Here is a 26,574-nt window from a genome sequence, read left to right as displayed (position 1 = left end):
ATTGTTAGGTTGGTAAGCGTTTGTTCAAAACTATCTTATGTGTTCTGATAATCAGACTCAGCTCCTCTGTTCTGAAGTTGACATTGTTTTGAATATTCCTGATCTCTGAAAAGAAGACAGAAATTTAACTTAGCTTGCAAATGCCAAACCTCGCTGCCTGTCAGCACTGTGCTTACTTGGTACTTTACTAAACTGGCTAGGGATCCCAGTAGCTGCGTCAATCTGTGCAAGGCTCAGAAGAACAGGCTATGACCAGCAACAGAAACAGCCAAGTGCTGTGCACTGTGACCGAGACACAGCTGAAACAGAAGCCCAACCAGAATAACTGGGTGCATTACTTCTCAAGTAAGATTAATTTGCTGACAGTTGACATGCTCGCTGCTCGGTTTTAAGAGATCACAAAACTGATCCCTTTTTAGATACGTCTCTGTGAAACACACAGAACAGAATCCTTGCTGTCAACAATTTTTATTATATACCCTAGAGGTCTCCATTTCAGCTTGGTGAGAAGTAACCTTTCACACTCAGGAGGCTCAGGCCAAAGACTCCAACAAGATGATTTACCTCGCAGTACTGTTTCTTTTCCCAAGGCCACCCAGAATCCTGTTAAGTAGCCCTGCACACTATCACTGTGCGACAGCTGTCAGAGCTGGTTTAACAGATAGCCTGTAACTTGCCCCTGAAGCTTTAAAATACCTACTCCTATATATATACCTAGCTTTAAAATACCTAACCCCTACGCTTTGCTTTCCTCTTTCTCTATGAGCTATAAAGGCATTGCCTACACTGTGTGTCTTTGTACATGATTGCACTAACATTTTGCTTTGGTTATTGATGTAGCGGGAGACGGGTCAGATGACAAAGAAAACTCCCTAGCTGAATGAATGCCCCATGAAAATCAATTTATTCAGAGAAAATTCTCAACTGTGATAAGCAGCATCCTGACTGCGTAGGCAGGGAGGGAAAAGCAAAGAGCCAGTGCTTTGTGTGTGTGAAGCACACGTCCCCCCAGCCATGCTCGGGGCCCCAAACAACACTTTTCCGTCTTGGACTGAGGCTTGAGATGCTTTTGCTCATCCCAAGCCCGGAGGGCGAGGGGCAGGCGAGAGGCGGCCGCCGCCCTCCCGCTCCTCCTCTTCCTGCAGCCGCCGCCATGGCGCCGCGCCGCGCTGCCGCCTGCCTCCTGCCGCTGCTGCTGGCCGCGGCGGCGAGCGCGGGGCTGGGCGGCTACTTCGGCACCAAGTCCCGCTACGAGGAGGTGAACCCGCACCTGGTGGAGGACCCGCTGTCCCTGGGGCCCGTCGCCGCCGGGGCGCGGCTGCCCGCCGCCTGCGCCCCGCTGCAGCTCCGCGCCCTGCTCCGCCACGGCACCCGCTACCCGACGGCCGGGCAGATCCGCCGCCTGGCCGAGCTGCACGGCCGCCTCCGCCGCCGCCCGCCCGCCGCCGCCGCCGCCTGCCCCGCCGCCGCCGCCCTGGCCGCCTGGCAGATGTGGTACGAGGAGAGCCTGGACGGGCGGCTGGCGCCGCAGGGCCGCCGCGACATGGAGCACCTGGCCCGCCGCCTGGCCGCCCGCTTCCCCGCGCTCTTCGCCGCCCGCCGCCGCCTGGCGCTGGCCAGCAGCTCCAAGCACCGCTGCCTGCAGAGCGGCGCCGCCTTCCGCCGCGGCCTCGGGCCGTCCCTCAGCCTCGGCGGCGACGGTGAGCCCAGGGGACCCCGGCCCCCGAGGGGACCCCGGCCCCCCGGTGCTCCAGCGCGGCCTCGCCTTCCCTGGTCGCTTGGCGGGGGAGGGAGCGCGGCGCTGAGCACGGGTTTCTGCTTGCAGAGGCGGAGATCGAGGTGAACGATGCCTTGATGAGGTTTTTCGATCACTGCGACAAGTTCGTCGCCTTGGTGGAGGAGAACGAGACGGCAATGCACCAAGTGAACGCCTTCAAAGAGGGGCCTGAGATGAGGAAGGTTTTGGAAAAGGTAGCAAGTGCCTTGTGTTTGCCGGTGGAGGAGCTAAATGCAGGTAACGAGTGCCTGTTTCATGGCAATACACGGCTAAGCCCGAATTCCGACGTGCTTTGTAGTTATGCAGAGTAGGTAACTTCAAACAGGCGCTAAACGAGTCTAGAGCAGTCATGGGGAATGAAATGCATGAGGTGTACAAAATATATGTCAGTCTTGCAACAGGGAATGCTTGTTAGCCAACAGTCAGAACACCTTTCAATAGATCTGTATTACTATGGTACAGGTGATACCATCTTTACCTTTGTCTTAAGGGATATAACCCTATGTTTTTAGTGCTGCTTTTGTAAAACACGTTACAATTCAAACACCCAAATAACCCATGGGACAGGTGGACCTGTACATCCGCATCGCACCTTCACTTGTCTGGAAAAGAAGTGCCAGGTTTCCCTCTGTGGTTAAATGTTGGGGGAGCCCTCAGAAGCAGGCACACTGCTCTCCTTTCCAACATCGTCCTAAAGACTCAATCCCAAAGCTCTGCAGCACTCTGCTACATAAACTCAGCTACTAATGCAGACATTGAGTAGTGATAGCCAAAGACTGCTCTGCATTAAGCAGACACTTTCCACACACTCTTGCATTTTTTGTGGTGATAAGGACACACCAGCAATCAACACCTATAGCATGTACATGGGCAGGCGTGCAGCGCTAGGTGTGGAATGTGCTCGGTTTGTTCCCCCCTCCTGCCAAATGTAATGTGAAGACTTGCAGCTTGAATTTGTTAGTTCTTTGAAGTTGCTAGTTCTGTAGCGGTGGTTTATCTTTTGCTGGTTTCTTGGATTTATTGCAGATCTTGTTCAAGTGGCTTTTCTCACCTGCTCATATGAGTTGGCCATAAAAAATGTGAGCTCCCCATGGTGTTCGCTCTTCAGTGAAGAGGATGCCAAGGTAGGTGCAGAATGTAGAGGGGAGAAAGATTTGAGAAGCCTTTGAAAGATGTCTTAATGTTCAGATATGATCCTTTGCAAATTCAGAAGTTTTAAGTTCTGTGCCCCTTGTTCTTCAACCTATTGAAGAGCTTCTTTGGTCTACAAAGAACTCTGGATCAATCCAACAGTAGGACTGAAATACCCTTCTTCATTCCGACTTAAATACTGGTGCAGCTTTGATTCATCCTGATTAAAATGTTTTGTTTTGTTTTGTTTTTCCCATTGCACTTAATTCATATAATGCCTTTTTTCCCGTAACACCTCAAATGCTGTGGACAGCTGTGTTTTGCATATAATACTTTCATATGATAAAATGCCTCAATTCTAGAGGACAGCAAATAAGGTCTTATAGATCCTCTAAGACTTCTTTTTAGTTGGTTTTGGTGCCCATCAGATCTCTAAACCTAATGCCTTTCAATAAAGCTTGTAGAACTTGGATAAATATGAATTGCTTGGGATTCCCCTTTTTGAAAAAAAAGTATCCGGTTACTTTTTAGAGTTCTTTGGGTCAAGAGAGATGGGGATTAAGGGCGATGATGTTTATTTAGCACTCCAGAACATGTGGTAAAGTCCCTGCAGAGGCTCTAAAGTAAGCTTAGCAGCCCTAGAGAAGAGGGAGGACCTCTGCATAGAGAGACGTGAGGTAGACGTAAGGGTGGGCAACGGAGTCAGGAATTAAGTGGCCACCTCTCAAAAAGGAGGTGGGTTAGCATGGACTTGTGCTGAGACCTGTCCCATTCACTATTTCTATAAGTAACTTAGGAGAGAGGTGGGAAAATTTGCTGATTAAACAGAGTTACTTGGGTTATTAAGAATATGGAGTGTTTGAAAAGCTTTGCAGATGGACCCTGCAAGGTTGAATTGCCCAGCAGTACAGTGACAGATGGTGTTAAGTGTAAAATGATGAATGGGATAAGAAGATAAAGCTTTGGTTAGGTGGCAGGTACTCAGATTAAGTTTTTGCCACTTAGAAGTGAAATTTTGTTGCTGAAAATATGCTAAATACATGAAAATGGTAGGTCAGCTACAATGGAGTTAATGAATAAAAATTAAAAAGAATTTTAATGCTTATAAGAAAGGGAATAGAGAAAAACAAGGAGAGCTTCATGTGCTCTTAGTAAATCTAAGATGCAGTTCTGTCTTGAGATGTATATGGTTTTGGTCTCCCACATCGCAAAAAGGACAGAATATGACAAACTACTGAAGCAGTGGAGTTGTTTCCATTTGAAGAATGATTAACTAAGCTGAGGATCTTTGACCTTCATAAAATTTTCAACTGCAAATCAGAAATGCTACAGTGGTGGAAAGGGATTGTCTTGTCATGTACAGTAACTAAAAGGTAACAAATAAAGCTAGTAGCAGGAGGTTCCAATTAAACTTTTTTTTTTTTTTTTTTCCACATTTAGAAGCCAATCTGCAGGATACTGTTAAGGCTAAAACTTGATATGTTGAAAAGGGAAATTGCGCTGCTGTGGGGGAGAATCTACTGAAGTCTATTAAATTTCTAGAAAGCCCTGGGCTAAAAATTACTGCAGTGTAGGGAAACGTGTGTACCATTTTCCCTAGCCATGATTCTAAGTAAGGTTGTATACAAGATGCTGAATCTGGTGGCTCTTTGGTCTGATCCATTGTGTCAGGTTTCATGCAGAAACACTTTGAGCTGGAACCTTGCTTTTTTTTTTATTTTTTTATTTTTCAAAGAATTGTTTATTTCATGTAGTGTGCAGTAGCATCATTGTTCTATGCTGTGTTTTTTTTCTACTTTGTGCAATAGTAAAAATTTGTGAACTGTGTAACTTCAGATACTGGAATACTTGAATGACCTGAAGCAATACTGGAAGAGAGGATATGGCTATGACATCAACAGTCGCTCCAGCTGCATTTTATTCCAAGATATCTTCCAGCAGTTGGACAAAGCGGTGGAAGAGAGCAAAAGGTAAATTTAAAAAAAAAAGGCCTTTTGTGTTGACTGCAAGCTTTCTGTGATCAACCCTGAGTTGAATTTAATGCAAATAGAAGTAAAACATTTCCAAACGTAATGACATTAGGAGGGTTTGGTTTATGAGAATTTGTAATAGAGGAAATAAAATGCTTAATAGAGCAGTATTACTGTAAAGGGTATATATATTTTTTCTTCCATTGATGTTCTTGTGCACAACAGATTTATTTCCATATTTTAACCTATTGATCTGAACAGGCCTCCAAGGGACAGCCAATTACTGTGTCTGACAACGTATTCTTTGTGTCGTGCACAGTTTGAGGAGAGGCCATTGAGTTAAAACAATGAACTTTCTGTTCAAAAAGTCTTCATTAAAACCCATTTGTGGTACAAATGGGAGGACTCTGTGTTGGAAAAAGTCCCTGTGATATATATCCTGTTTTCTTGTTATTTAAGCTCTTTGGCATGAAAATCTTTCTTTCTTTCTACATATGTTTGATTTGAGTCTCTTGCACTATTAAAGCTTTCTGTTCAGATTAAAAATAAATAATTAGACCAAAGCAGTCCAAACACTTGGTGTGACTCTAGAGCAGAACCACTGGTTGCAGAATCCACAAGTCTTGATCTATAACAGCAAACCAGCCTTTGTCATGCCTACTTCTTTTTAACTACAGAAGGGCAAACCTCTGGATGGTATACTCAGTGCCTTGTAGAAACTGGAGAAGGACTCTTCAGTCCTGAAGTTGTTGTAAATGCCTTAAAGATAAAACAATCAAGTGTCTTCAAAGGATGGTGGTCTGACAAAGTGGTTTGTATTCATGTAGTTACATGATTTGGCAACAGTCATCCTGTGTCAGTGGAGGATGAATAGCAGTGGTACTCCTTCCGCTAAGTTGTGCAGCCCTCGAAAAAGCCTTTCTAGTGCCATGGGTATAACTGCTCGTACGCTTCCTTGGGAATTAAAGGTGTGATGCCTGTGCTGTTTTTGTGTATTGTTTAGTCCTATCAGCTGGTATCAGTCAGCAGTAGTGACCTGATGTGGCATGGAGAAAACAGCATAGAAAACAAAGGCTTCAATTACAGTTTGAGATGTTTATGTCACAGAATTACCTGCATTTGCTTTCACATGCCAGTAATATATTTTTGGAGGGCTGCTTCAGGTTTAAATACAGTGCATTCATATGAGAATGAATTTACAACCTGTGTGAACGCTTGTGATTCAAACAAAGGAATTACAAATTCATAGCTTAGTGATCGACCACGTGAATTAGTACCTCAGTAGGTAACTGTGGAAATGTTTACCAAGGTACCTAAAATCAAGCACATGATATCAAGATTGTATAAATATTGCACCTTTAAATAGTTTATAGGAATCAATGTATGAGTAACTGTAATTTATAATGAGCAAATTCAGCTTTGAATTGCAAATATTAGTTATATGCAGCAGAAGTTCTTGCATTCCTAGCATTCTTGGGACTTTACTTCTAAATTTAGTATATTAAAGTAGATCTACATAATACCCAGGAGAAAAATACTATTTTTTTAATATATATTTCAGAAAGCAAAGCATGAGTCACTGATGTTTGGGGATGAATGTATGTATTTTTTTGCTTGATAACACTTTAGAAAGCACTTTCTTTCCTTTCAGTTGTCAGATTGAAATTACAAGTAGCATTGACATTTTGGAGTAGAGGAATGATCCATACAGTTGTGGATTCTCCCTCCTTGGAGGTCCTCAAAGGCCACCGTGGCACAGTCCTGGGCAAGCTGCTCTGGGTTTTCTGTGATGCTGGTCATTTCACAGCAGAGAGGACTGCAAAGTTGTGTTCCTTCAGATGTTTGCCGACTGAGGATCCAAGTTAGATGTAAGCAGTGATAGAAGAACCGTGTATTAAGACAGCTGAAGCGTAATTCTCAAACTCATGCTTGGCTTTTTTGCTGTGCTTCCATGCTGGATACAGAGCGATGCGCTATGTTGATCACCAGAGTGTGGAGTTGCAGGAATGTGGAAGTTATGCTTTATACACAGCATGGTTTCTTTGATCTAAAGCGGAGTTCTCCCTCAGAAAAACAAACCAAATACTATCTATTTTAATTACTTTCTGGGATTCAGGTGGAAAATCCGACTGAGGTGTCCTTTTTAACAGAGCATCAGCTTAGTAAAGCGGGAATTAAAAATGTGCCTTTTGAGATCTACATGCAGGCGTTTTCAGTGCTAGCACCCATGTTGGTTCCTTGATCCTGCTCTAATGAGCACCAGGAAGGGGCTGTCCACGGCTAGAGGTGAGGGCTGAGGAGGGCAGCACGTAGCCCTCTACCTTTCTGAATCAGTGCTGTGCTGCGCACCGGCCAGCACAAAGGAGACAACCCTGTTCATTTTGCCATGAACGGGTTAAAATGTGGAAGTTGAAAGGATGAAATAAGGTTGGTTTGGGGGACTAGTTGCTGTGGGGGAAAGGTGGGCAGCAGGAAGTGGCTGGGGATGGCAGTCCCCCTGCAGCCAAGCTGGCTTAAGACATTGTGCTGTCAAATGATTGTGCTGGCATTTGGAAATCCAAGGCTGTCAGAGTCAGTGATCCCTCTTGTTTTGATAGTGGTAGAGTCAAAGCCGTGGTTATTTTAGATTGCCCTTTAAATAAACCTTCCCTGCATCCTTTCTTCAGCCTACCAGGGAGCTAAATAAAAAATGCATTAGGCTGCAGGTCATTAGCATCCAACTGTGAACAGATTGACAGGCACACTGCTGTGATTGCCTCTGTTGTACGCTGTGTCTCTGCCTCTATGAAGACAGAAAATAAGAACTGGGAATAAGAAGATGAAGTGCGGGTTAAAAGAAAAGCAGACAAGCAAAACTCTGAAGACCCTTCTGCCTTTCTGAAAAGTGAAAAATAACTTCTTAACATAGCTTGACTCGTGTGAGGAGAACAATCAGTTTTGTTTGCTTTTAGTGTATTTACTCCTTGAACACTGACAGACTTTCTATCCTTAAATTACAGTGGCTATTTAGAAAGTAGCTGTGTGCGTTTTAACTGTGTATGTGATATCTCTGTTAGATTAATAATACTAATATTTTTTAAAAAAGCTGTAGTTGACAAAATCCATATCTGCACTTGTGATTTATTGAGCAGTAGATCAGCAGTCCCTAAATTACAAGAGCAGAACCTGGGGGAAGAGCAGGCAGCGTACTAAAGGACAGAGATATTTTCCTCCTGCCTTTCAACTTTGGCTGCACAAGCTCCATTACAGCATGTCAGTCTCTTTGTTGTGTTGCTGCCCCAGAGGGAAGAAGGTAGAGAGTTCATGTGTGGGTAATGAATAGGAACCCTAAAAATCTTGCAAAATCCAAAGCTTGGCGAGCAGTCTGTTTACTGCGTCCCTTCCAAAGTGGTAACTGAAAACTTCCGCAGTGTCTTGTGCAGAAGGAGCATGTAACCCCATCCCACGACATTAGGTGGCAGTCTTAAAGCACTGAAGACTTGATCTGAATTGGATAGCCTGTGCACTTAAAATTATATGGAAATCTGCCACGGCCAGTGGCGAACAGCTTGTATCTCTCGTGGTCTAAGAGTAGAGGTGCAATTAATGCTTTTTCACCTAAGGAAAGAGACTTATACAGGATCCTGCAGCAATTTGAGAGTACAGCTTAGAACAAGAAACTGCACAAATGAAAAATATGCCTGTATTTTTAACAGTAGAAAATACTTGGTTGTGCTGGTTGCTTTTTATTTTTAGCGGTACAGCGCAACAGGTTAAATACATCTGCAGCAGTTTATTACTCAGAAAAAGAACCTGTGTGGTGATGAAATGTCTCATTTAGCTGTGTCAAACACCGATTTTAGCTCTGTTTTGTTCTGCAACTGTAAGAATAATTTGACTTCCAGAACCTTGTCTTTGCTCCAGCTTCTCCCATCTTTCTGAAAAGTTTAATTTGGGCTATCCAGAAGCAGAAGGGGAAGCATTTCTGTTCCAGCAAAAAGTTAAAGCATCTGAACTTGCCAGTCTGCTCTAGTTTTGTCAGTGGAGAATGGTGCTGGCAGCTCCGCATTTTATTGCATACTTCAAATACTTATTTTTAGTAGTTTTGTCCTGTTTTCATTCCTAGTTCCAGCTGAATTAAAAAGAGTTTCTACTGTAACCCTGTTTCTTCCGTGAAGCTTTTCTTGACTTTGCAATCTGATTGTTCACCAGCCTTCAAGTTATTTGCCTAATTTGTCATATTGTTAAAGCTCACTCTTCTTTCTTCTGGAGAAAACATCTGCTGGTGACTAGTCTACCCTTAAGAAAATGACAAAAATCTCTCCAATTTTCAAGATTTTGCCTATAAGACCATCAGAGGGTTGGCATTTGCTGAGCCACCTGAGTTACAACTTCAATGTCTTGGACTCGAATGTCTAGTGTCATTTCAGATGCATAGGGTTATCTGACTTTTATCCTTGCCAGCCTTTTAGGGATACTTTTTATGTGAAGGTATCTGCAGTACTAATAAATATCTGTGGCTAATAAGTCCCACCATCAATTTGCAGTGAAAAAGTTTTGGGCATTTGAGGATCTTTAATATCATATATATTCCAAGAGAATAGTTGTTTTAAACCACCAGTATTCTCCACTGTGTAGGTCGTGCAGTGCAGCAAGGTGGCTGTGAAGGCTGTGAAAGGGATTTTCACTGTAGACTTACTCTTGTCAACTGTCCCCATCCGGAGGGCCACTGGAAAGATACTGCAGCACCTGTTGGTGCTTAGGAGCTGTGGCCTGACACTGTGTTTACTGATAGTTGTACTAGTGATCACCTACTGTCAGCACACTCATGCAGGGACCCTATTCTTCTGCATTCTCAGTAGCAATAAAATGTAAATATCCAATAAAGGTTAATTCTTTGGTAGAAAACATGTTTTCCTTGAGGCCTTACCAGCATTATAATAGGGTCTTCCAGGATGACATTCCTCCATGCCTCTTTGCCTGTCTGTAAGGAAATGTAGTAGTCACGTTTCTAGGGTGAGGTCAGGGGCTCTATTCCTTAAAAATCATCTTAATTAAAAAAAAAAAAGTACCATAGGAGTTGACTGTAACTTTAAACCAGGTGAGTTGTACTGAAATGGCATAGTTGAGCAGTTGTCCAAGTCCGTAAAGCACTTCATTTTTGTGAAGTTTCTGTTGTTTGTTTTTTTTTTGTGAAGTTTCTGTTGTTTTTTTCCCCCCTTCTGGAGCCTTATTGAAAGTGTCCCTACTCCTCCTTATAAGTAGAAGGTGTTGTACCTGCAAAACTGCCGGGTAGCAATGCATATGTTCATGCCCACTTGCTGTTGTGCTGCTGTGTAAAAATCCGTGCAAGGCTGCTCTTAACCAGACAGTGTTTTTTTGAAGTTACTTGTTCAGTTTGCCAGAGATCTGGTTCTGGGGCAGGCTTTGTCAATGGTATAAAGAGGAGCAATCAGTGAGTAGCTCTTTGCCTTGGAAGAAGCTTTGAGTTCTTTGTGGCACATCTGTGGGCCCCAGCATGTCTCCAACCAGTGAAGAGCAGCATCTGGAGACCCACACCCTTTAGGATAGGTGCAGAATGTCAAAATAGTAATTAGGAGAGAAGCATTTTGTTGCTGTTGCTTTGGAGCATTCCTTAAGGGTTTGATACGTTCTCACTTCAGCATCAGTTCTGCAAGTTCTGGATAGTTAAAGACCAAAACTTGTTAAGATTTTCCCTCCTAGCATGGTGCTGATCCTAGGAATAACTGTACCCTGAATCTCTTCTGTACCTGTTGATTGACCCAGCAACTTTTCAATCTGTTAGCCAAGCTTCACAGTAGTGAAGGTGTGAGTACTGCTCTGCCAATAGGACCTGTGCCTGTTGGTGAGATGTCAGTGTTTTGGTATTCACTGCAATAGGAAGCTGCTAATCTTAGACAAATGTAGCAACCACAATAGTTACACAATTGAGCAAGGGTGGGTTTGAAAAGTTGGTTGTGGTATACTTTGCATATCAAAGAATCACCCAGGTTGGAAGAGACCTCCAAGATCACCTAGCCCAACCTCTGACCTAACAGTAACAAATCTTCCACTAGACCATATCACTAAGCTCTACATCTAAATGTCTTTTCAAGACATCCAGGGATGGTGACTCAACCACTTCCCTGGGCAGCCCATTCTAATGCCTAGCAACCCTTTCGGAAAAGAAGTTCTTCCTACTATCCAACCTAAACCTCCCCTGGCGCAACTTCAGTCCATTGTGTCCCGTCCCCCCCTGAAAAAAATGAAGCACTCACACAACCCCTGAGAATCGGAAAGAGCTGTTTATTGCCGGGTCTGTGGTGTTTTGTGGCTCCAAGCTAATGCTTGCGATGGAGCCTGAGCAACAAGTAGGGGGCTCGCCTGCGATGGTGGCCAAAATGCAGGACCTAGCAAATTGCAGCCTCATCTACCTTGTTCCACACATTCCACATGATGTTTTCTAGCTCAGGCTCTAGCCTCTCATCAGTGTAACATAGAATCATTAAGGTTGGAAAAGACCTTCAAGATCATCTGCTCCAACCACCACCCTGCTACCAATGTCACCCACTAAACCATGTCCCTACGCACGAGGTCCAACCTTTTCTTGAACTTCCCCAGGGACAGTGATGCCACCACTTCCCTGGGCAACCCATTCCGATGCCTGACTGCTCTTTCTGAGAAGAAATGTGTCCTACTCGTTTTAATTGTTGCAGAGCAGTGCTTACTGAGTCAAGGACTTTGCAGCTTCTCACACTGCCCTGCCAGTGAGGAGGCTGGGGGTGCAGCAGGAGCTGGAAGGGGACAGAAGCAGGACAGCTGACCCAAACTGGCCAAAGGGGCATCCCGTACCATGCTGGACAATTAATGTGGGGTGGCTGGCTGGGGACGGGAGGGGTACTGCCAGCTCAGGGATAGGCTGGGCATCTACTTTTTTCTTCATTTTCTACACAACAACCACAGGCTCACCAATTCTGCTCTGGCAGTTCCTCACTCTTCTGAATGGGTTCTGCTGTGCCATGCTCACACACCACTTTGACAGCTCTGCACGTGGTGTTTTCCAAGCTGCACCATAACCCAGGGCATGGCACAGCACCCACCAGCTGGCTGCGGGAACGGCAAGAGCAGCGGTTCACTAGCACCTAACGTAACCACTCCTGGGCCAGAACTAGGTAGCTGATGGGTAGTTATCAAGAATTAAGGAACAATTTCTGTAATAGCAACAACTACCCTAACCGGACTTCCTTAGCACTCTGTCTCAGGCTAAGGGCTAAACAGCTGTTGGACAAAGGAAAAGACTTTCATTTCTAGTTTAGTTATATGGGGGTTACAGCATATCCATCCAAAAAAATAATTTAACAAAGCTAGTCCTTTTTGGGCAGAGATCTGCACACATAATAGAAGAGCTACTAAGAGGTCAGATGAAGTACATTTTCACCACGCTTCCGCAAAGAAAAGCTTAACTTAATCATTCAAGGGTAAAGTAACCAACAGTCTAACATTTGCAGCAGCATTAGAATGCATTAGCAAGGTCATTTGTGTTTCCTGGTTTTATTAAGTTTTATTACCAGATCATCAGCTGTTCACTAAAGCTGTTTTACACTTTTTCTTCTAGCTTCAGATATTAAATGTATGCCTTTCTTGCTCCAAAAGAGAATCTAAAATACCTGTTACTATCTGTACTCTCCAAATGGATTTCTAGAAGGCTCTTCAAACTGGGGGGCACGCTTTCTGGAGCCATCTCAGTGTTTACAGTATGTGGCTGATGCTTCAAAATACTAACCTTTTGCACACGTTGCAAAATATTTGGTGGTTTCCTCCAAGACTACCCAGTTTCTAGGTATTTAAATGCGTATGTATGTGTATATATATATATATATATATCTATGTTTGAACTTAGTTCAAAATTGAAGGTGATCTTTGTAGTTATACTGGGCTGAGCCATAATGTAAACAGCTTAATTTAGCAATTTATTGATAGCTTTTATTATTCTCTGTTACTTCCCTCCCTCTCTGGAGGTCAGTTCACAACAGAAATGATAACTTTTCTATAGTCATCTAGTGGTAAATACTGTGCCTTAATTGCTCCTTTCAAAATTATGATTCAGTATAAACCAATTCAGTATGTGATCTGAAAACCATTATCTGTTCAAAACTGTTTTTTTTTTATAGTATGTATAAAGGGAACAGAACAAAAAGTTTCCATGTATTCAGTAGAAACTATACCTGCATTAAAAACAAACAAACAAACAAACAAAAATGTTGCTTGGATCCAAATTGTTCAGTGACTTCTTTCAGTAAGACTCTTGTTTGGCGCTGTGCATTTCTGCAGTGCAGGCTCTCTGCTCTCTGGCTGGGCAGCTGGCCCTTGCAGAGCCAGCTCAGAGGAGTCGGTGAACACGTACCTTACTAAAACAGAGTTGCTTGACTTGAGAACACGCGTATGTGCTGGGTGACTGCGTTGCTCAAATAAAATGTTCTCTTCACACAACAGCATGGCAGCTCTGCAGGTGGATAGACTGTACAGCTTATGTTAGGGGACCTGAAAAATACTCAGGTCTTTCATTTTCAGAAAACCAAAGAAATGGGATAACGTTCACTAATAAACCAAAAATGTCTCTAATAGCTTGTCCTTGGCACTTCATACCATATTGCATGTTTGTTTTTTATTGCTTTGTCTTTCAAAGGCAGGACTTCTGACATGCTTAAGGGGTGCTTTTGGGGAAAGCAGGTGGAGATGCGAAAGTCTCTGTAGGTGCGTGCAGTGTGCTTACAGCATCCCTGTGCCAGGATTTCTGAAGCATGTGAATCGTTGCTGACTTCTCCCAGATCCTGGGGTAGTTCAGGGGACTTTCCCTGGGAAAGCATCTCTGCATCCATCTGCCTGGACCTAGGTATCTAAAGTATTGCTTATGCCTTTCAAATACTAATCTCAGATTAATTGCCTAATATTTGCATACTCAGAATTGCTCTAAAAAGATAGCTCAGCATTTTTATAGTCATAGCCTTTTATCTAAGGAATTCAAAAACAAGCAAAAAAAAAAAAAAAACAACCTTCTTGGAAACTAACATAAAACTATTTAGCATCGGTATGCTGCTTCTACCGTAATGCATTTAATCTCAGAGGTCATTAAGAAGGTGAGAGGTGAGTTCATTTGGAAAGGAGCATTTGAAACTGCAGAAGCTGTGATGTTAAACACAGTGAAGCTTAGGTAGTTTGGGGTGATTAGCTCTTGTGGAACTAGATATGGGCTGTTGCTGTTTAATGAGGATTTTAAATGAGTTTTGAGTATTCTTGTCAGCTCCTCAAGCTTGCCTTTGCTATGAAGGACCTCATGTACGTTCTTGCTGGACAAGAAGAAAATGTTTATCATGTCAGTGTTTGTGAGGTTATATTGTGTTGGTACTGATTCAGAAAATGAAGGAGCACAGCAGTCTGTTCTACTATTTAAGGTGAAGTTTTGACACAGGAGGCTGTAATACCATTTAACAGATTTTTCTTCTTCTCCCAACCGGTAATACCACTCAGAGCAACACCTCTGAGTATTTCTGCTGCTTCTGAGTCTCACCACTGCCCCAGCATTCCCTGGTCTCTTCTGTTCACTTGCAGATTTGGGGTTCCTCCTGCTGTTTTTTCCAGAAATAAATCACTGAGGAAGGTGGGAAGGGTGGAGAATTCATCCCGTAGCTGAAAATACAGGGGTTTGAGTCCTTTGTCCTCACTTTTGTGTTGGGGTGGAGAGGAGGACAGAATGAGGTCTAAGATTTCTTCTTTAACGGTTGTTAAAACTCTTCTTTGAAGTTACTGGGAGAATTTTTACCTGAGGTTTGAAGGTTGGCCAGGTAAGTGTTGCTGCAGGAAATGTTTCTTCTTATCCCGCTATCTCTTGGGGTTTGGGTTGTCTCTAGCCAAAAGTCACATTAGTGTTTAGGAAAGGAACTTTGCTTAAAAGAAAGGTCATTTCTTCCATATCTAAGGTCCTTCAGTAGTCCTGGAGGAGTAGGAACAATCTAGTGTTGAGGATGGGTGTGCTGAGGCAGAAGATTCAGGGTTAAACACAAGTCTGCCATGAAGAAGCAGAACTGGAAGTTGCCTGAATGATAAATCCCATATGCATGCTTCTCCACAGGGCTCTTTTTTTTTCCATGACTAGACTTAGTTTTCAGGATTGTACTGATGAGCATTCAGTAACTTCTTCATTTTCAGCTGTGGTCAGACTTCAAAGGTTACAGCAAGGACAGTTCAGTAGCTGAAGTCCCTACATCTCATGAATGACCTCTCCTCCTGTTCTGCCCAGTGAGAGCTACTTGTGCTCTGCTGGAAGTTCCTCGTAAAATGAATATGAAACCTATCTTCAGCAATTACCTTGAGACAACCTCTAAATATTTTATTGCAAAGTTTTATGTTAAAAAAACAACTTTCCAATTGAAAGTTGGAAACATTGGAGATTTTTTTTTCTACTGGTCAGTGTGCTTTCCCAAGTCATTGGCTACTGCAGTAAGGGGGGGGGAAAGTGGCATGGAGTATCATTAGCAGTTACTTGAGTATGATGTCAAGAACTTTGTCTGCCACTGCTAATCTTGAGTAATTTATTGTTCATAAAGAATATTGAGTGTGGAGATCTCAGGCCTTCGGTTCAGAATTTTATTAGCTTGTGCTACTGTTTGAATTTATCAGTGTTGCACTGATTGCGTTGTGTGCTCCTGTTTGGACTTTATCAGAAATGTCTGGGCAATAATAACCTTTGCACATGTTCCAAAGAGGCAATCTTTATTGATTTCACTGTAATTAAAAATATTACTGTTTGTGTTTTAACCTTGATGGTGATTTTTATCGTTATCAATAGATAGAACGAAACCTCAGTCTGAACTGGAGTCATGACCACGGAGATTGAACAGGGAGTGCTTGAGTAGTCCTAGACAGAAATCAAATATGCAGTGCTGGTGAGAAACCAAGGAGGTTGTCAAGTATGCTGTGTTGAAGAGGCTCTTGAAATCACAGGATAGTATAATATAAGGATTGTATAATATAAGGAAATAGCTTCAATCCTTATAAAAAAAATAATATGCTGGGATGGCTGTCAATGGGAGAAGTTTGTTTCACCTCCCAAGTGCTGTGACCTTTTAGCATGAGGGTATTTCAGAAGGTGAAGAGCTGATTTCAGAAGGTGAAGAGCTGAAATAAAATCTTGAGTCACAGTGAGCATGACTGCCTTATTTGTTCCATGTTTTGTCTTTGTGAGTTTTCCTTTCCTCGTTCTTTAAAACTTCACTCTGATGTGTGCAACGATGTGTAAGTATGAATGTTGTAACTTGTTTTACTGTTTCAGAAGTGTATGTTTTACTGTTTTGGTTTAAAAAAAAATATGAAATGAAACAAGAAGCTACCCACGTTTTTGTGATTTACTCTCATTCTAGAATTGCTGACAGCATCAACTGGAAAGTAAAGCCAAATCTTGCTGTAAAGCCAGCATGGCTGGCCACAGCATGAAATGCATTTTTCTTAGCATGTCTTATATTTGGGGATGTGTACGTGTGAAATCCAGTCCTGGTGGAGTCAGCAATGCCTGCATAATAGTAACACTTGTTTTGGAGGCTTCATCAGCATATGTACATTATTAGCTTCCCTGCTTAGTAAACTCTGAGATAGGAACCACCACACTCAGAAACAGGCACATGCCTAAGGGTGTGCCGCTGGGACACAATGCAGCCATACCAAGTTGCCAGAGCCATGTGGTATTCACCCAAGAGTGCTAAGAGAAGTGGGACAAAGTGGCTGAAATGACAGCCAGTGTGCAGTGGTTTCAACCAAGAAGCTTCTGGGGGCTGGTAGGTGTGATGATTTAAAAACCAATAAATAAAGGGTAAATGAAGAAGCATTTCCAGGAGAGAATCAGAATCATAGGCCAATCTAATGGAAATAACACTTGAGGCTAGCATGAACAGGTACTGTGATGTACTGGTGTAGTGGTTCTTTGAAAAGAAAACATCTTCTGGAGCTCTGGGGAAGGATCAGCAAGCCATACCAACAGGGTGACCTGGGAGGTACAGTCTAGATTTCCAAAAAATATTTCAGTGGTTTCCTTACCTAAAGAAATCAAGCAGCCTGGAGCTAAGGGAGAAGGTCTTTACATGGGTACAAAGGAAGAATAAAAATGCAAGAAATGGAGGGTAGGGATAGATGATTGATTTTACTGGGAGCGGCAGTTCACTGGTGGAGATATATCTGCAAGGATATCTGGGCCGCTCAGCATGTTGTAAATTACTGGGAAAAAGAGGTGAGAAGTTAAGTGGCATTGCAAATGCAGCACATTTATTCAAGATAAAAACAAGATAAGGCAAATTGTTCTCACTAGGGAGAATTGTAGGAGGATCTTATCAGACCCACTGGACTTGAAAATTGCAGATCTGGCACAGTCTTCTGACCTGGAAATTGTAGGAGGCCAGAGGAATATCCTTCTGTCTTCTCTACACCTGCATTTTTGGTTGCTGTTCTCGTTCACTGACTGACAGGAGGGATGTGAATGCATCCTAAAAACTAGTAAGACTTCCCTAGAGATGTGTGTGGAGTGGGGGGATATAAGTGGACTGGTCAAATGAGCAAAAGGAGAGAACAAAGAAAGGAGGAAGAAGGAAGAAGAAAGGTATTGAAGGGTACAAAAGCTTTACAAATTGAAAATGAAGTAGTCAGAGGGGAGGGTCATGAATAAAAAGGGGAAAAATGCAGGCAGGACCTCTGGTTCTGGAGGAGCTGGAAGAGGGGCTCCGGTGAATGGACGCTTTTTCATGTAGCAAAGAGATGGGGTGAAAAACCTGTGTTTGTAACGCTTCTTTTGAATGGGAAACAGGCAGGCTTCTGTATTTTCTTCCTTTTTTTTTTTTTTTTTTTTTTTTGAGAGGCTGTGCCTAAGGGATGAGTATGCACATAGACATATGTGCATGTCTTAAGGAGGATAGGCAGAAGGGCGGCCAGGGAGCAGGGTTGTGCGAAAGTGTGTTTCACACTGCACAAACACCGTGGCTCTACTGAGCAGGTCACACAGAGCCCATCCTGAAGTCCTGCCAGTGTGGTCAGAGTTCTTATCTGCAGGTAAGCCCCCCCCCCCCCGGTTAAATATTTTTCAGTTGCTTCAGGCTTTGGCTTGGAGCAGAGGAAACACCTCCTGTCCAGGCCAATCAAGATGTGCCTCATCTGTGGGTGGACTTCACTGGCAGCTGGTGAGCAGGAGTGCTGCCAAATGTCACCTTTTGTCTCACAAAACCGAAATGAGTATTTACACATGCTAGAGCCAGCGATCTGGGCTTCCCAGGGCCACTTGGAGATGGCTCCAAAAAGCCATCATCCTTCTCTGCAGCACAGGGCAGATGTTCATCTTGGCTGATGCTTCCTCGTGCTGCAAGCCAGCTCTTACCTGTCCTTCGGTTGAACAACGTGGAACATCTTGTCTAACAAACTGCCTTTTTGTTAGCCTGTGTTAGTGGTTCGAATCATCACCTTAACTTGCTGGCCTTTGTCCTAAGGGAGTGGAATCCTTTTGGTGAGCAAGTATTCCCAAGAATCATCAAGAGCAGTAATAAATGGCACTAGTAAATTGTGGAGGGAAATTTTTTTTGCCTGCCGACAGTTGGTATGCTAGCCACCTGTAAACTGAGATACCTTCCAAGGAATTGAACTGTATTACAGGGAAAAACAATTGGCAGCATGTTGTTAAACCATGATTCTTGTTTTAGCACGATATGCATTGGTGGTCATCGAGACAGGCAAGAAAAACTCTCTTCCAAGTCCTGTGCCAGTGTTGGTGCACCAGGGAGAAAAGCAGCTTGCGTGTTAAGGCACTAATTTGTTTGCCATGCAGGCAATCAGCAGGTTGTGGTTACGTCAGAGGGAAGTGGGGGTTTACTGTAATTAATCTGCGGATAAGTTTGTGCTTAGGTGTAATTTTCAGCTTGAAACTGAATTGTCACTTACCCTTTATGACAGCAATCGGAAAAGCTTTTACTCCTCAAATCTAGCAAAATTAATTCTAAAACCCTTGAAACTTTCCAGGTCTGAAATGATGATAATCCATGGGCTTCTCTTCACCACACCTAGGACTGATTTAGGAAGAAGCTTATTAAAAATACTTTTTAAAAAATTGTAATCACTTTAAGTATTTAGAACAGTTAAAGAAAAATACCGTGTTTCAATAAAAAATCATTTGTCTTTGTGGATGAGCTGTCTTCATAGTTCATTATGTTTTGTCATTTGTTTACTTTTTACATCTCGTTTGCCAGGGAATAACAAAAAAAAAACCAACCCTACTGACTAATTATTCCTATTAAACGCACCTCAGCATCCTAGGAAAAGATGTCAGATTTTAGTCAGGGGATTGTATTAAAGCAAATCTTTTAACCTTGTGCTTATTTGGTTAAAATAAAGTAAAATCTCAGGCAGTTTTTGCAAGCAGCCTGTGATGGAAGAATGGTTGCACGTGTTCACAATGGACCTGTGCTAAGGAAATTTTGAGTAACGGGATGACTTCGAGCCTTTCTGTGTGCTGACAGTGGACAGACAGTCCAGTCACATCAGATGAAGGGTTAGGTTTGTTTTGCGTGTTAACAAAGCCTTCCAGATTCACTGCCCTTCTCTAAAATCCCTGGTGGGAAGAGGCAGTGCTATTGAAAAACGTATTTCATCACAAACCAGTCTATCAGCTGTATTGTGCTCAAAGGATCTTTCCACACCCAAGAAGAGCACAAGTAACTGGTTTCACACAGGAACTCCAAGCAATATCCTGAGTGTATGAGTGCACACCATTAATCTGGCTTTTGCTTTTGTTTCCCATATTTCTGTTACACTCTAACTATATCCTAATTGCATTTATTGCAAATTCCTACATTCTGTGTAAGATCCAATAGCTTAATGTGGGTCAAAACATAGGTTAGAGAGCTCAGATACATTTTATTAAAAAAAAAGCCAAAAAAAGCCTGTAGTGTACTGAAATTCTCAAACGGGTTCTTATCGTGCATTGGAGTAAAACAAGTTCAAAGTCTGCTTCTCTAAGCCTTTGCTGCTGACAGCTGTGGTGTTGGTATATTTGTTTTGAAGCACAGGCTCTTGCTGATCCTTTGCTCTTTTTGTTTTTTCTTTTATTAGTTCAAAACCCATTTCTTCACCTTTGATTGTACAAGTTGGTCATGCAGAGACCCTTCAACCACTGCTTGCTCTTATGGGTTTCTTCAAAGATGACGAGCCTCTCAGGGCAAACAATTACATCAGGCAAGCACACCGGAAATTTCGCACTGGCCGGATTGTGCCTTATGCAGCCAACCTGGTGTTTGTGCTTTACCACTGTGATCAAGTGAAAACCTCTAAAGAGGAGTATCAAGTGCAGATGTTGTTGAATGAAAAGCTGATGCCGTTTCATCACTCAAATGAAACCATCTCTACTTATGCAGACTTCAAGGACTATTACAAGGACATCCTTCAAAACTGTCACTTCAAAGAAGTGTGTGAGTTGCCAAAGGTTAATATTACTGCCATTGACGAACTTTGAGGGAATGAAATGGAGTGGATGTTTTGGAAATCGCTCTCAGTTCTCTTCAACAGAGGTTGTGAACAAGCACTTTTTATGATTTGCTGCTGCTGTGTGGACTTTCTAAACTTGCAGATTTGATAGCTGTTACTTCCCTGGGTTGTCTTGGTCAGCTGAATGCACTGTTTGTTTATTACATAAGCAAAAGTACAAAAGCAAATTCTGTAACAGGAATGTCACTGAGTATTTGTAACAAATGTGATGCAAGATGAAGCGTACCTGTATGTTTATGTGTACGAATAAGTAATTTCCTAGGTCATTCCTCTTATGAATGTGCTGTAGATAGATTTAAGAGCTGAGACAATTTTTTATTTTGTCAGAGCTGAAAGTGCTTGAACTGATTCAGTATTGCTTTGCATTGCCTTGTTTCTTAGCTATTGTTCTCCTATGTCAGGCACGAAATACTCCAAATCTGTGAGCTTTTTTGTTCCTTTTCCTGAGCCTCTAGGAGGGAGAGGGTACAAACTCCTTCTCCACAGCCGACCAACTTCTCCCTGGACAGCACCACATGAACATCTCACCTGGGGACTGAAAGCAGGAAGACTTGCTGTGTTCCTGTGTGCATTATCTGCCTGAAAAAGACGAACGATTTACAGTTCTTAAAGTCCTCATCGACCCATCCAGCATAGCAAGTTAGCCAGCAGGGTAAGTAAGTTTTCAACAAGAAGGAGCTGGGGAAGAGAGAGGGAGTGGGAAATAGCCACTTTTCCTTTGAAGTGCTCTGGGATATGCAGCAGTTGTTCTCTCAGCTGTTTGCTGTTTCCTTTTACTTGACACCATCAATTCCTTGTGTTAAATGTTTGGGCTGGGGCATTCAGGGTAGGCTCTGTTAGGGGGTTGAACATCTCGGTCCTCCTCAGATACTGACAGTTTTCTTAGAGCCTCTGGTTGGAAGGGACCTCTGGAGGTCTCCAGTCCATTGTGCTTGAAACAGGATTATTGCTAACCCCAAATCTGGGCAAGCTTCTGACTTTGAAAGGTATCTGTCTGAAACTTGACTTCTGCTAGCAGGAAAGCACTGAACGTAGGCCTTCTATATTTGATATGCCAGCTTGTTCTTGAAATAAAACTGGTTTTAAAGAAATGAATTGCATAAAGATACCGGTGATCTCTGAGAGTGTCTACACTTAAAGCAGGCTTACTTGCTGCTGAAAAATTGAGAGTATTTTAGAGTACTACAGTACAGCAGAAAAAGGAATGATGAAGATAATTGTCTAGAAATGCCTGAAATAAAAAACGCAAGTCAAGTTAAAATCCCTTCATTGTCCCTAAGGGAACAGCTGGGTGAACAAGCTGTCCCAAAACAAATGAGGGTGTGGTTTTATGGTGCTGGCAGCTCCTGAAATGAGCACTTGCACCCTATAACGAGTGCTCCAGAGCTCAGTCCGTAAAGTGAGGGGTAGTTTGCTTTGTTCACTGGGAATGGGGGTAAAGGGGTGGTATAAGCAGTTACAACAGGGTATTGTATGCAATATAAACATTTATACCCTCATTTACTTCAGGGTAGCCTCACCTGCAGAACTGAAAACTTAACTGCTGAAAAAAAGGAAAGAGAGAAAGAGAGAGAGGTTTCTGTTCAGTGTGACACAGAAACCTGCTTCATTAGTGCACTGACTTCTATGGAGACCGTGGTTCTGCTCACTGAATATACTCACAAAAATGGTGAATACTTTAGCATAAATAAATGGTAAAATACTTGTGTATTTTAGCTCTGTGGACCTGTTTCTGAAATAGGTGAATGGCTAGGGAGGAAATCAGTACTTAAACACACGTAGGAATATAGGTCAGGATACTTGTCAGCAGCAGCATAAAAGTTTTACTGCTGTTTTATATCAGCTTTCTGTGTCTCCTTTTTAGCATGATCCTGCTTTGAGACTGAGTCAATTGATCATAAGAGGCATCTGCCACAGTAATTTTAAACTTTATTGTGAGACAATGTTTGAGGCAAGTGACAAAGAATAAACCTTGTTTAAAGGCAATAAAGTTTGGTAAATAGCAGATGCAAGATTGAGAAAATTCACCTTTGAACAATTTTTTGTGGGTGAGTCATCCTATTCTGTGATGAGTCATGATAAGAACAGAGGGGATGAAAGCCTGACTGCTGGAGATGAATGGAAGATTTACCTTTGTCTGTTTGGTGTTGGATTGATTTTACCCATCGTATTTGTTAAAAGATAAGGCTGCCTTCTTTGCAGAGGAAGAACACATTACCCTCTTTTTTTTTTTTATCATGTGCCAGACAAGGTGGAAGAACCAAATAATCCCTTCTTCAGTGAAACATCATTTGCTTCCACATTAAAGTTGATAGTATGATAAATAAATATTGGGCAAAGGGACTTCATGGATGGCTCATCAGAGGCTGTTCCCTATTTTGCCTAGGAGTACAGGTCCACTGTATCTCTTACTGATGATGTATCTTCAGTGGCTATCACCAATTAATTGAGGAGAAATGTGCCATTTGGTTTGTACGGGTCTGTATTTACAGGCTGCACTGACTCACTCAGCTGGCATACCTAGAGGCTGGATGTGGAAACTTGGCACAATCGTAGCAACAGGAGTGTTTGGACCTGTGTATATGTGCTAGGCACTTGTCCATGTGACTAATTCTCACTTCTAGGGATGTTCTCACTTCAGGATGACCCTGTTATTAAAGAAAAGAAAAAAAAAAAAGAAAAGCAAAACACACAGAGTATAACAACCAAAAATACGTGTGTATTTCCTCCTAAAAAGGAAAACTAAAACAGATCAACGTATTTCCCTAAAGTTGGCACTAGCTCAGTGAGCAGGGTGTGGAGAGGCTACCACATCTAATGGCACTGCAAGTGACCACATCCTGAAAAAGCCCTGCATGGAAAGTGATGCTTTCTCTTCCCACATGCATCTGTGACAGAACACCTCATCTCAGTCCTCCAGTGAAGACTCTGTTTGTAACTTTACTCAAACTGGAACCTTTCATGTATGAAAAATACTGACAGTGTTCTTGGACACTGGCATTGAATACATTTGAAATATATTTAATTTTGCTATATGTCTAAAGCTTTACTAATGTTTCTGGCAAACTCATTTTTCCTTCTTTTTAAGTACTGTTAGTGTAATTCTGGTAAGCATGGAGCTGCCTAATCGCTGTACGTGACATGAATTTGTGATAATGTGGGACTAACTGGATGCATTTTGAGAACTCGGTTTGGATCTTTAGTGATGTGAAATAAAGCTGCACACTTTCTTCATCTGTTTTATCAGCAATAATAATAACGCGATCTGTATCATCATGGCTGTGTTCTGCTTCAAATACATTTGGTAAGTCGCTATTACTTGCACTGGTGTCTCTGGTTATTTTGAATCTTCACATTGTTGAGTGATTACTATTAAAATATCTTAATTGGCGTTTTACTTCCTCATTTTGAGGTGAGTAAAAACTAACTCTCGTTTCCTGGAGTCCTGGTTTAAAAAAAAAAAAGTGATAGCTTCCTGACAAGCTTTTCATATATATTACTGTACCGTGCAAAATGTGTAGAAATTCTTGTGTTTTGAAGTACAGTGAACATTACACACATTTTTGTGCTGTCCAGAATCTGCTGCAGTACTATTTTGCTAGACATTATGACCCACTCGATAAGAAATAGAAGCTGTTGATTTGATAAAGAATTGCAAACATACATGATGCGGTACTTTCTAGCCTGTCCTTTCTTGTGGGTATTTAGCAACAGATCCTTATTATTGAGTATCCATTAGTTACTTAATTTGTTAATTCTCTGATTAGCTGTACATGAAAATGAAGCTTTGCCTGCAGTGCTCATGTACTGAGGATGCAACACTTTCATAAACGTGCTGTGACTGGACTGGCATAATCTTTGACCAAGGACTCTTTCTTCATTTCTCAGAAGTATTAGTCTGTAAGACAGTTTGAAATAGAAAACAATTGATGCTGTTTTGTTTAAAATACCTGTATAGTCATAGGAACAGATATAAAGTGACTCTAACCATGTCTGACTTGCTTTTCAGAAAAGAAAATCAGAAACACCCCCCTACAGACTTTTTTTTTTTTTAAAAAAAAAAAAAAGAAAAAAGATTTATTATGCATTAAACATTCATTTTGTTAATTGCCTAACTTTTCAAAGAGTTAGTATAATCTACTGCTAGTTTGTAGTTCCTGATATGACAGAAAGAATAGTTTTCCGGCCAGTTGTTGAATACTTGCTTTCTTGGGCTTGAAGTTACAGGTTATGCCTCCTGATACTCAGTCTTGAAATGGGACCAGCCTGACCCTAGTGGACTGGAGTGAGGGTCTCTCTTTTCTTCTTGCCTCAGCAAAGGGTAGTCAGGTGTGGACAAAAAAAAAGGAACTATATACAAATGCAAACAGTGTGTACCGGTAAAGGGTATGGTGACAGTAATTGTCCAGTGAGAGATCGTAACTTCATGATTTTAGGGAGATTTTTTTTTCCTCCCACCCTTCTTCCTCCCGTGAATTTGTCGTATTGAGGCCAGCCAAGCTTTTGTTACCTGTGTCACCATGTGCTGGTGAGGCTTTTCTTGCATGTTGTAGAAGTGGGTTTCACTGTAAAAGTCCTGTCTGGTTTTTATGTTCCTTTGACAAATGGGAACTGGAACCCCTTTGTACCGCAGCAAGAAAAAAAGGAAGATGTGGTCCCCCCATGCACCGGTAGCACACATGTTCTGCCTGACTTTGTGGTCTAGTAAGCAGAAAACTTGATTTCTGATTTGTGTATATTCTGATAGTTTTTGAAGAGGCGTTTTCATTGTCTGGAATACCTGCCAGGTCAGAGCTGCGTTCTGCTTCCAGATCTGATAGCAGCGGATGTTTGTAAAAGCGTATGGCTTCCCCCCCTCCTCTTCCCTCTTGTTTGCTTCCGTAACTGGAAAAGGAAGATTTGTACAGAGATTAGCTTGCATTTAGGGTTTTTTTTCAAGTTAGTTCAGTAAGGAGATTTGTACTGGGAGACAGAGGAAAAAAGGAGGTTTGAGCTGATGGCATGTGGTCTTTACAGTGGGGGATTTTTTTCTTAACAAAGTTCTTTTCAGAAAGGGTTTGCAGCAAGTGTTATTTTTCTGAGGTACTGCTGAACAGTTTGTGTGCAGCTCTTACTATATGGCTATTTAATAAAATCAAGTAATTGGTCTTCAAGCAAGAGATTATTATTGAAGGGCTAGGATTTTTTGCATTAGCTTTTTTATAGCTTTTAATTAATTTTTCTTCTACAAAGTTCTGTTGCTTTCTGAACGCAAAGTCTTAGATGGCCTTGCAATGGGAAGTGTTGGGTACTGTGGCTTTGTGAAGGGCCAGCTCCTATCATTGCATTTGAACCTGGCACTTGCTAAACTGGAAATTCAGTCTGCAGCAACCTTGATTGAAAAAGGTAACAGCTCAGAAGACATGCTCAATTAACAAAGTTAACGACGTTAATTGAGTATGTCAGAAATTATGCAACCATCAGTGCTTGGCATGTATTCTTGCAGTTGTTAAATTGTTCTGTGTGATACAGATCTTGTTTCAGTATTGTGTTGTCCTGAATACCAGCAGTTCATCAGAGTCCTTGGAGCATCTGTATTGGGAAAGAAGTTAAATGCTTCATCTCTTCGTATTCCGCCCATGGACTACAGGCTATTGTAGCCTACTTCAGACTTCTGCTTTTACAGTGCAGAGGCCCATCATGCTTAGTTGGTCCTTGTGCTGAAATCATTCTGTTCTTCTCATCATTTTCATTGCTGTTTGTACTTCGGGCTTCTTTTTATACTGTGCCTTCATAAGCTTACTGTACCAGACTTGCTGTCAGCATTCAAGGTGAAGGTACACCGTGGACTTCAAGAGGACCAAACTAATGATTCCTGTTAGCTTTCTAGACTTCCCCTGCCAAAAGTGCTTTGTTTCTTTCAGCAGTGGGTCAGTGTGTGTGGAGATCTTGCCTGTTACTTCCATGTCACTCCTGGGTTGTGACGGTCAGCTCAGAGTGTTTCATGGTGGTTTCCACCACCTTCAGTCGTCTGTTCCCAGGAACAAATCAAGTCTCATTCTAAGTTTCAATACTTCCTTGCTATGTCTTTTTAGGTGCTTTTGCAGTTTCTTCTCTTCTGGAATGACTTTGAATCATCAATAAGTTTTGCCCAGTTGTGCCTTTTCTAAG

The 26,574-nt window shown here is 42.2% G+C and overlaps 1 protein-coding gene across 2 annotated transcripts; it reads left to right on the top strand.

Moving 5' to 3' along the window:
• Positions 1–1,040: 1,040 nt before the first annotated feature.
• On the top strand, positions 1,041–23,742 carry MINPP1 (multiple inositol-polyphosphate phosphatase 1). Of its 2 annotated transcripts, none has more exons than XM_068687871.1 (5): positions 1,041–1,700; positions 1,826–2,014; positions 2,804–2,901; positions 4,745–4,878; positions 18,904–19,028. In XM_068687871.1, exons 1-5 carry the CDS (start codon positions 1,064–1,066, stop codon positions 18,995–18,997), a joined length of 1,152 nt encoding a protein of 383 aa, XP_068543972.1. In that variant the 5' UTR covers positions 1,041–1,063; the 3' UTR covers positions 18,998–19,028. The 2 variants fall into 2 exon arrangements, with proteins under 2 accessions (XP_068543972.1, XP_068543971.1); XM_068687870.1 differs by lacking the exon at positions 18,904–19,028 and adding an exon at positions 19,993–23,742 and having other exon boundaries at positions 1,073–1,700.
• The last annotated feature ends 2,832 nt before the right edge of the window (positions 23,743–26,574 follow it).

This window comes from Anas acuta, chromosome 7 (genome assembly GCF_963932015.1).
Source record: "Anas acuta chromosome 7, bAnaAcu1.1, whole genome shotgun sequence".
NCBI classification, from domain to species: Eukaryota; Metazoa; Chordata; class Aves; order Anseriformes; family Anatidae; genus Anas; species Anas acuta.
The sequence above is the reverse complement of the archived record's forward strand: the minus strand, read 5'-3'. Positions and strand labels throughout refer to the sequence as shown.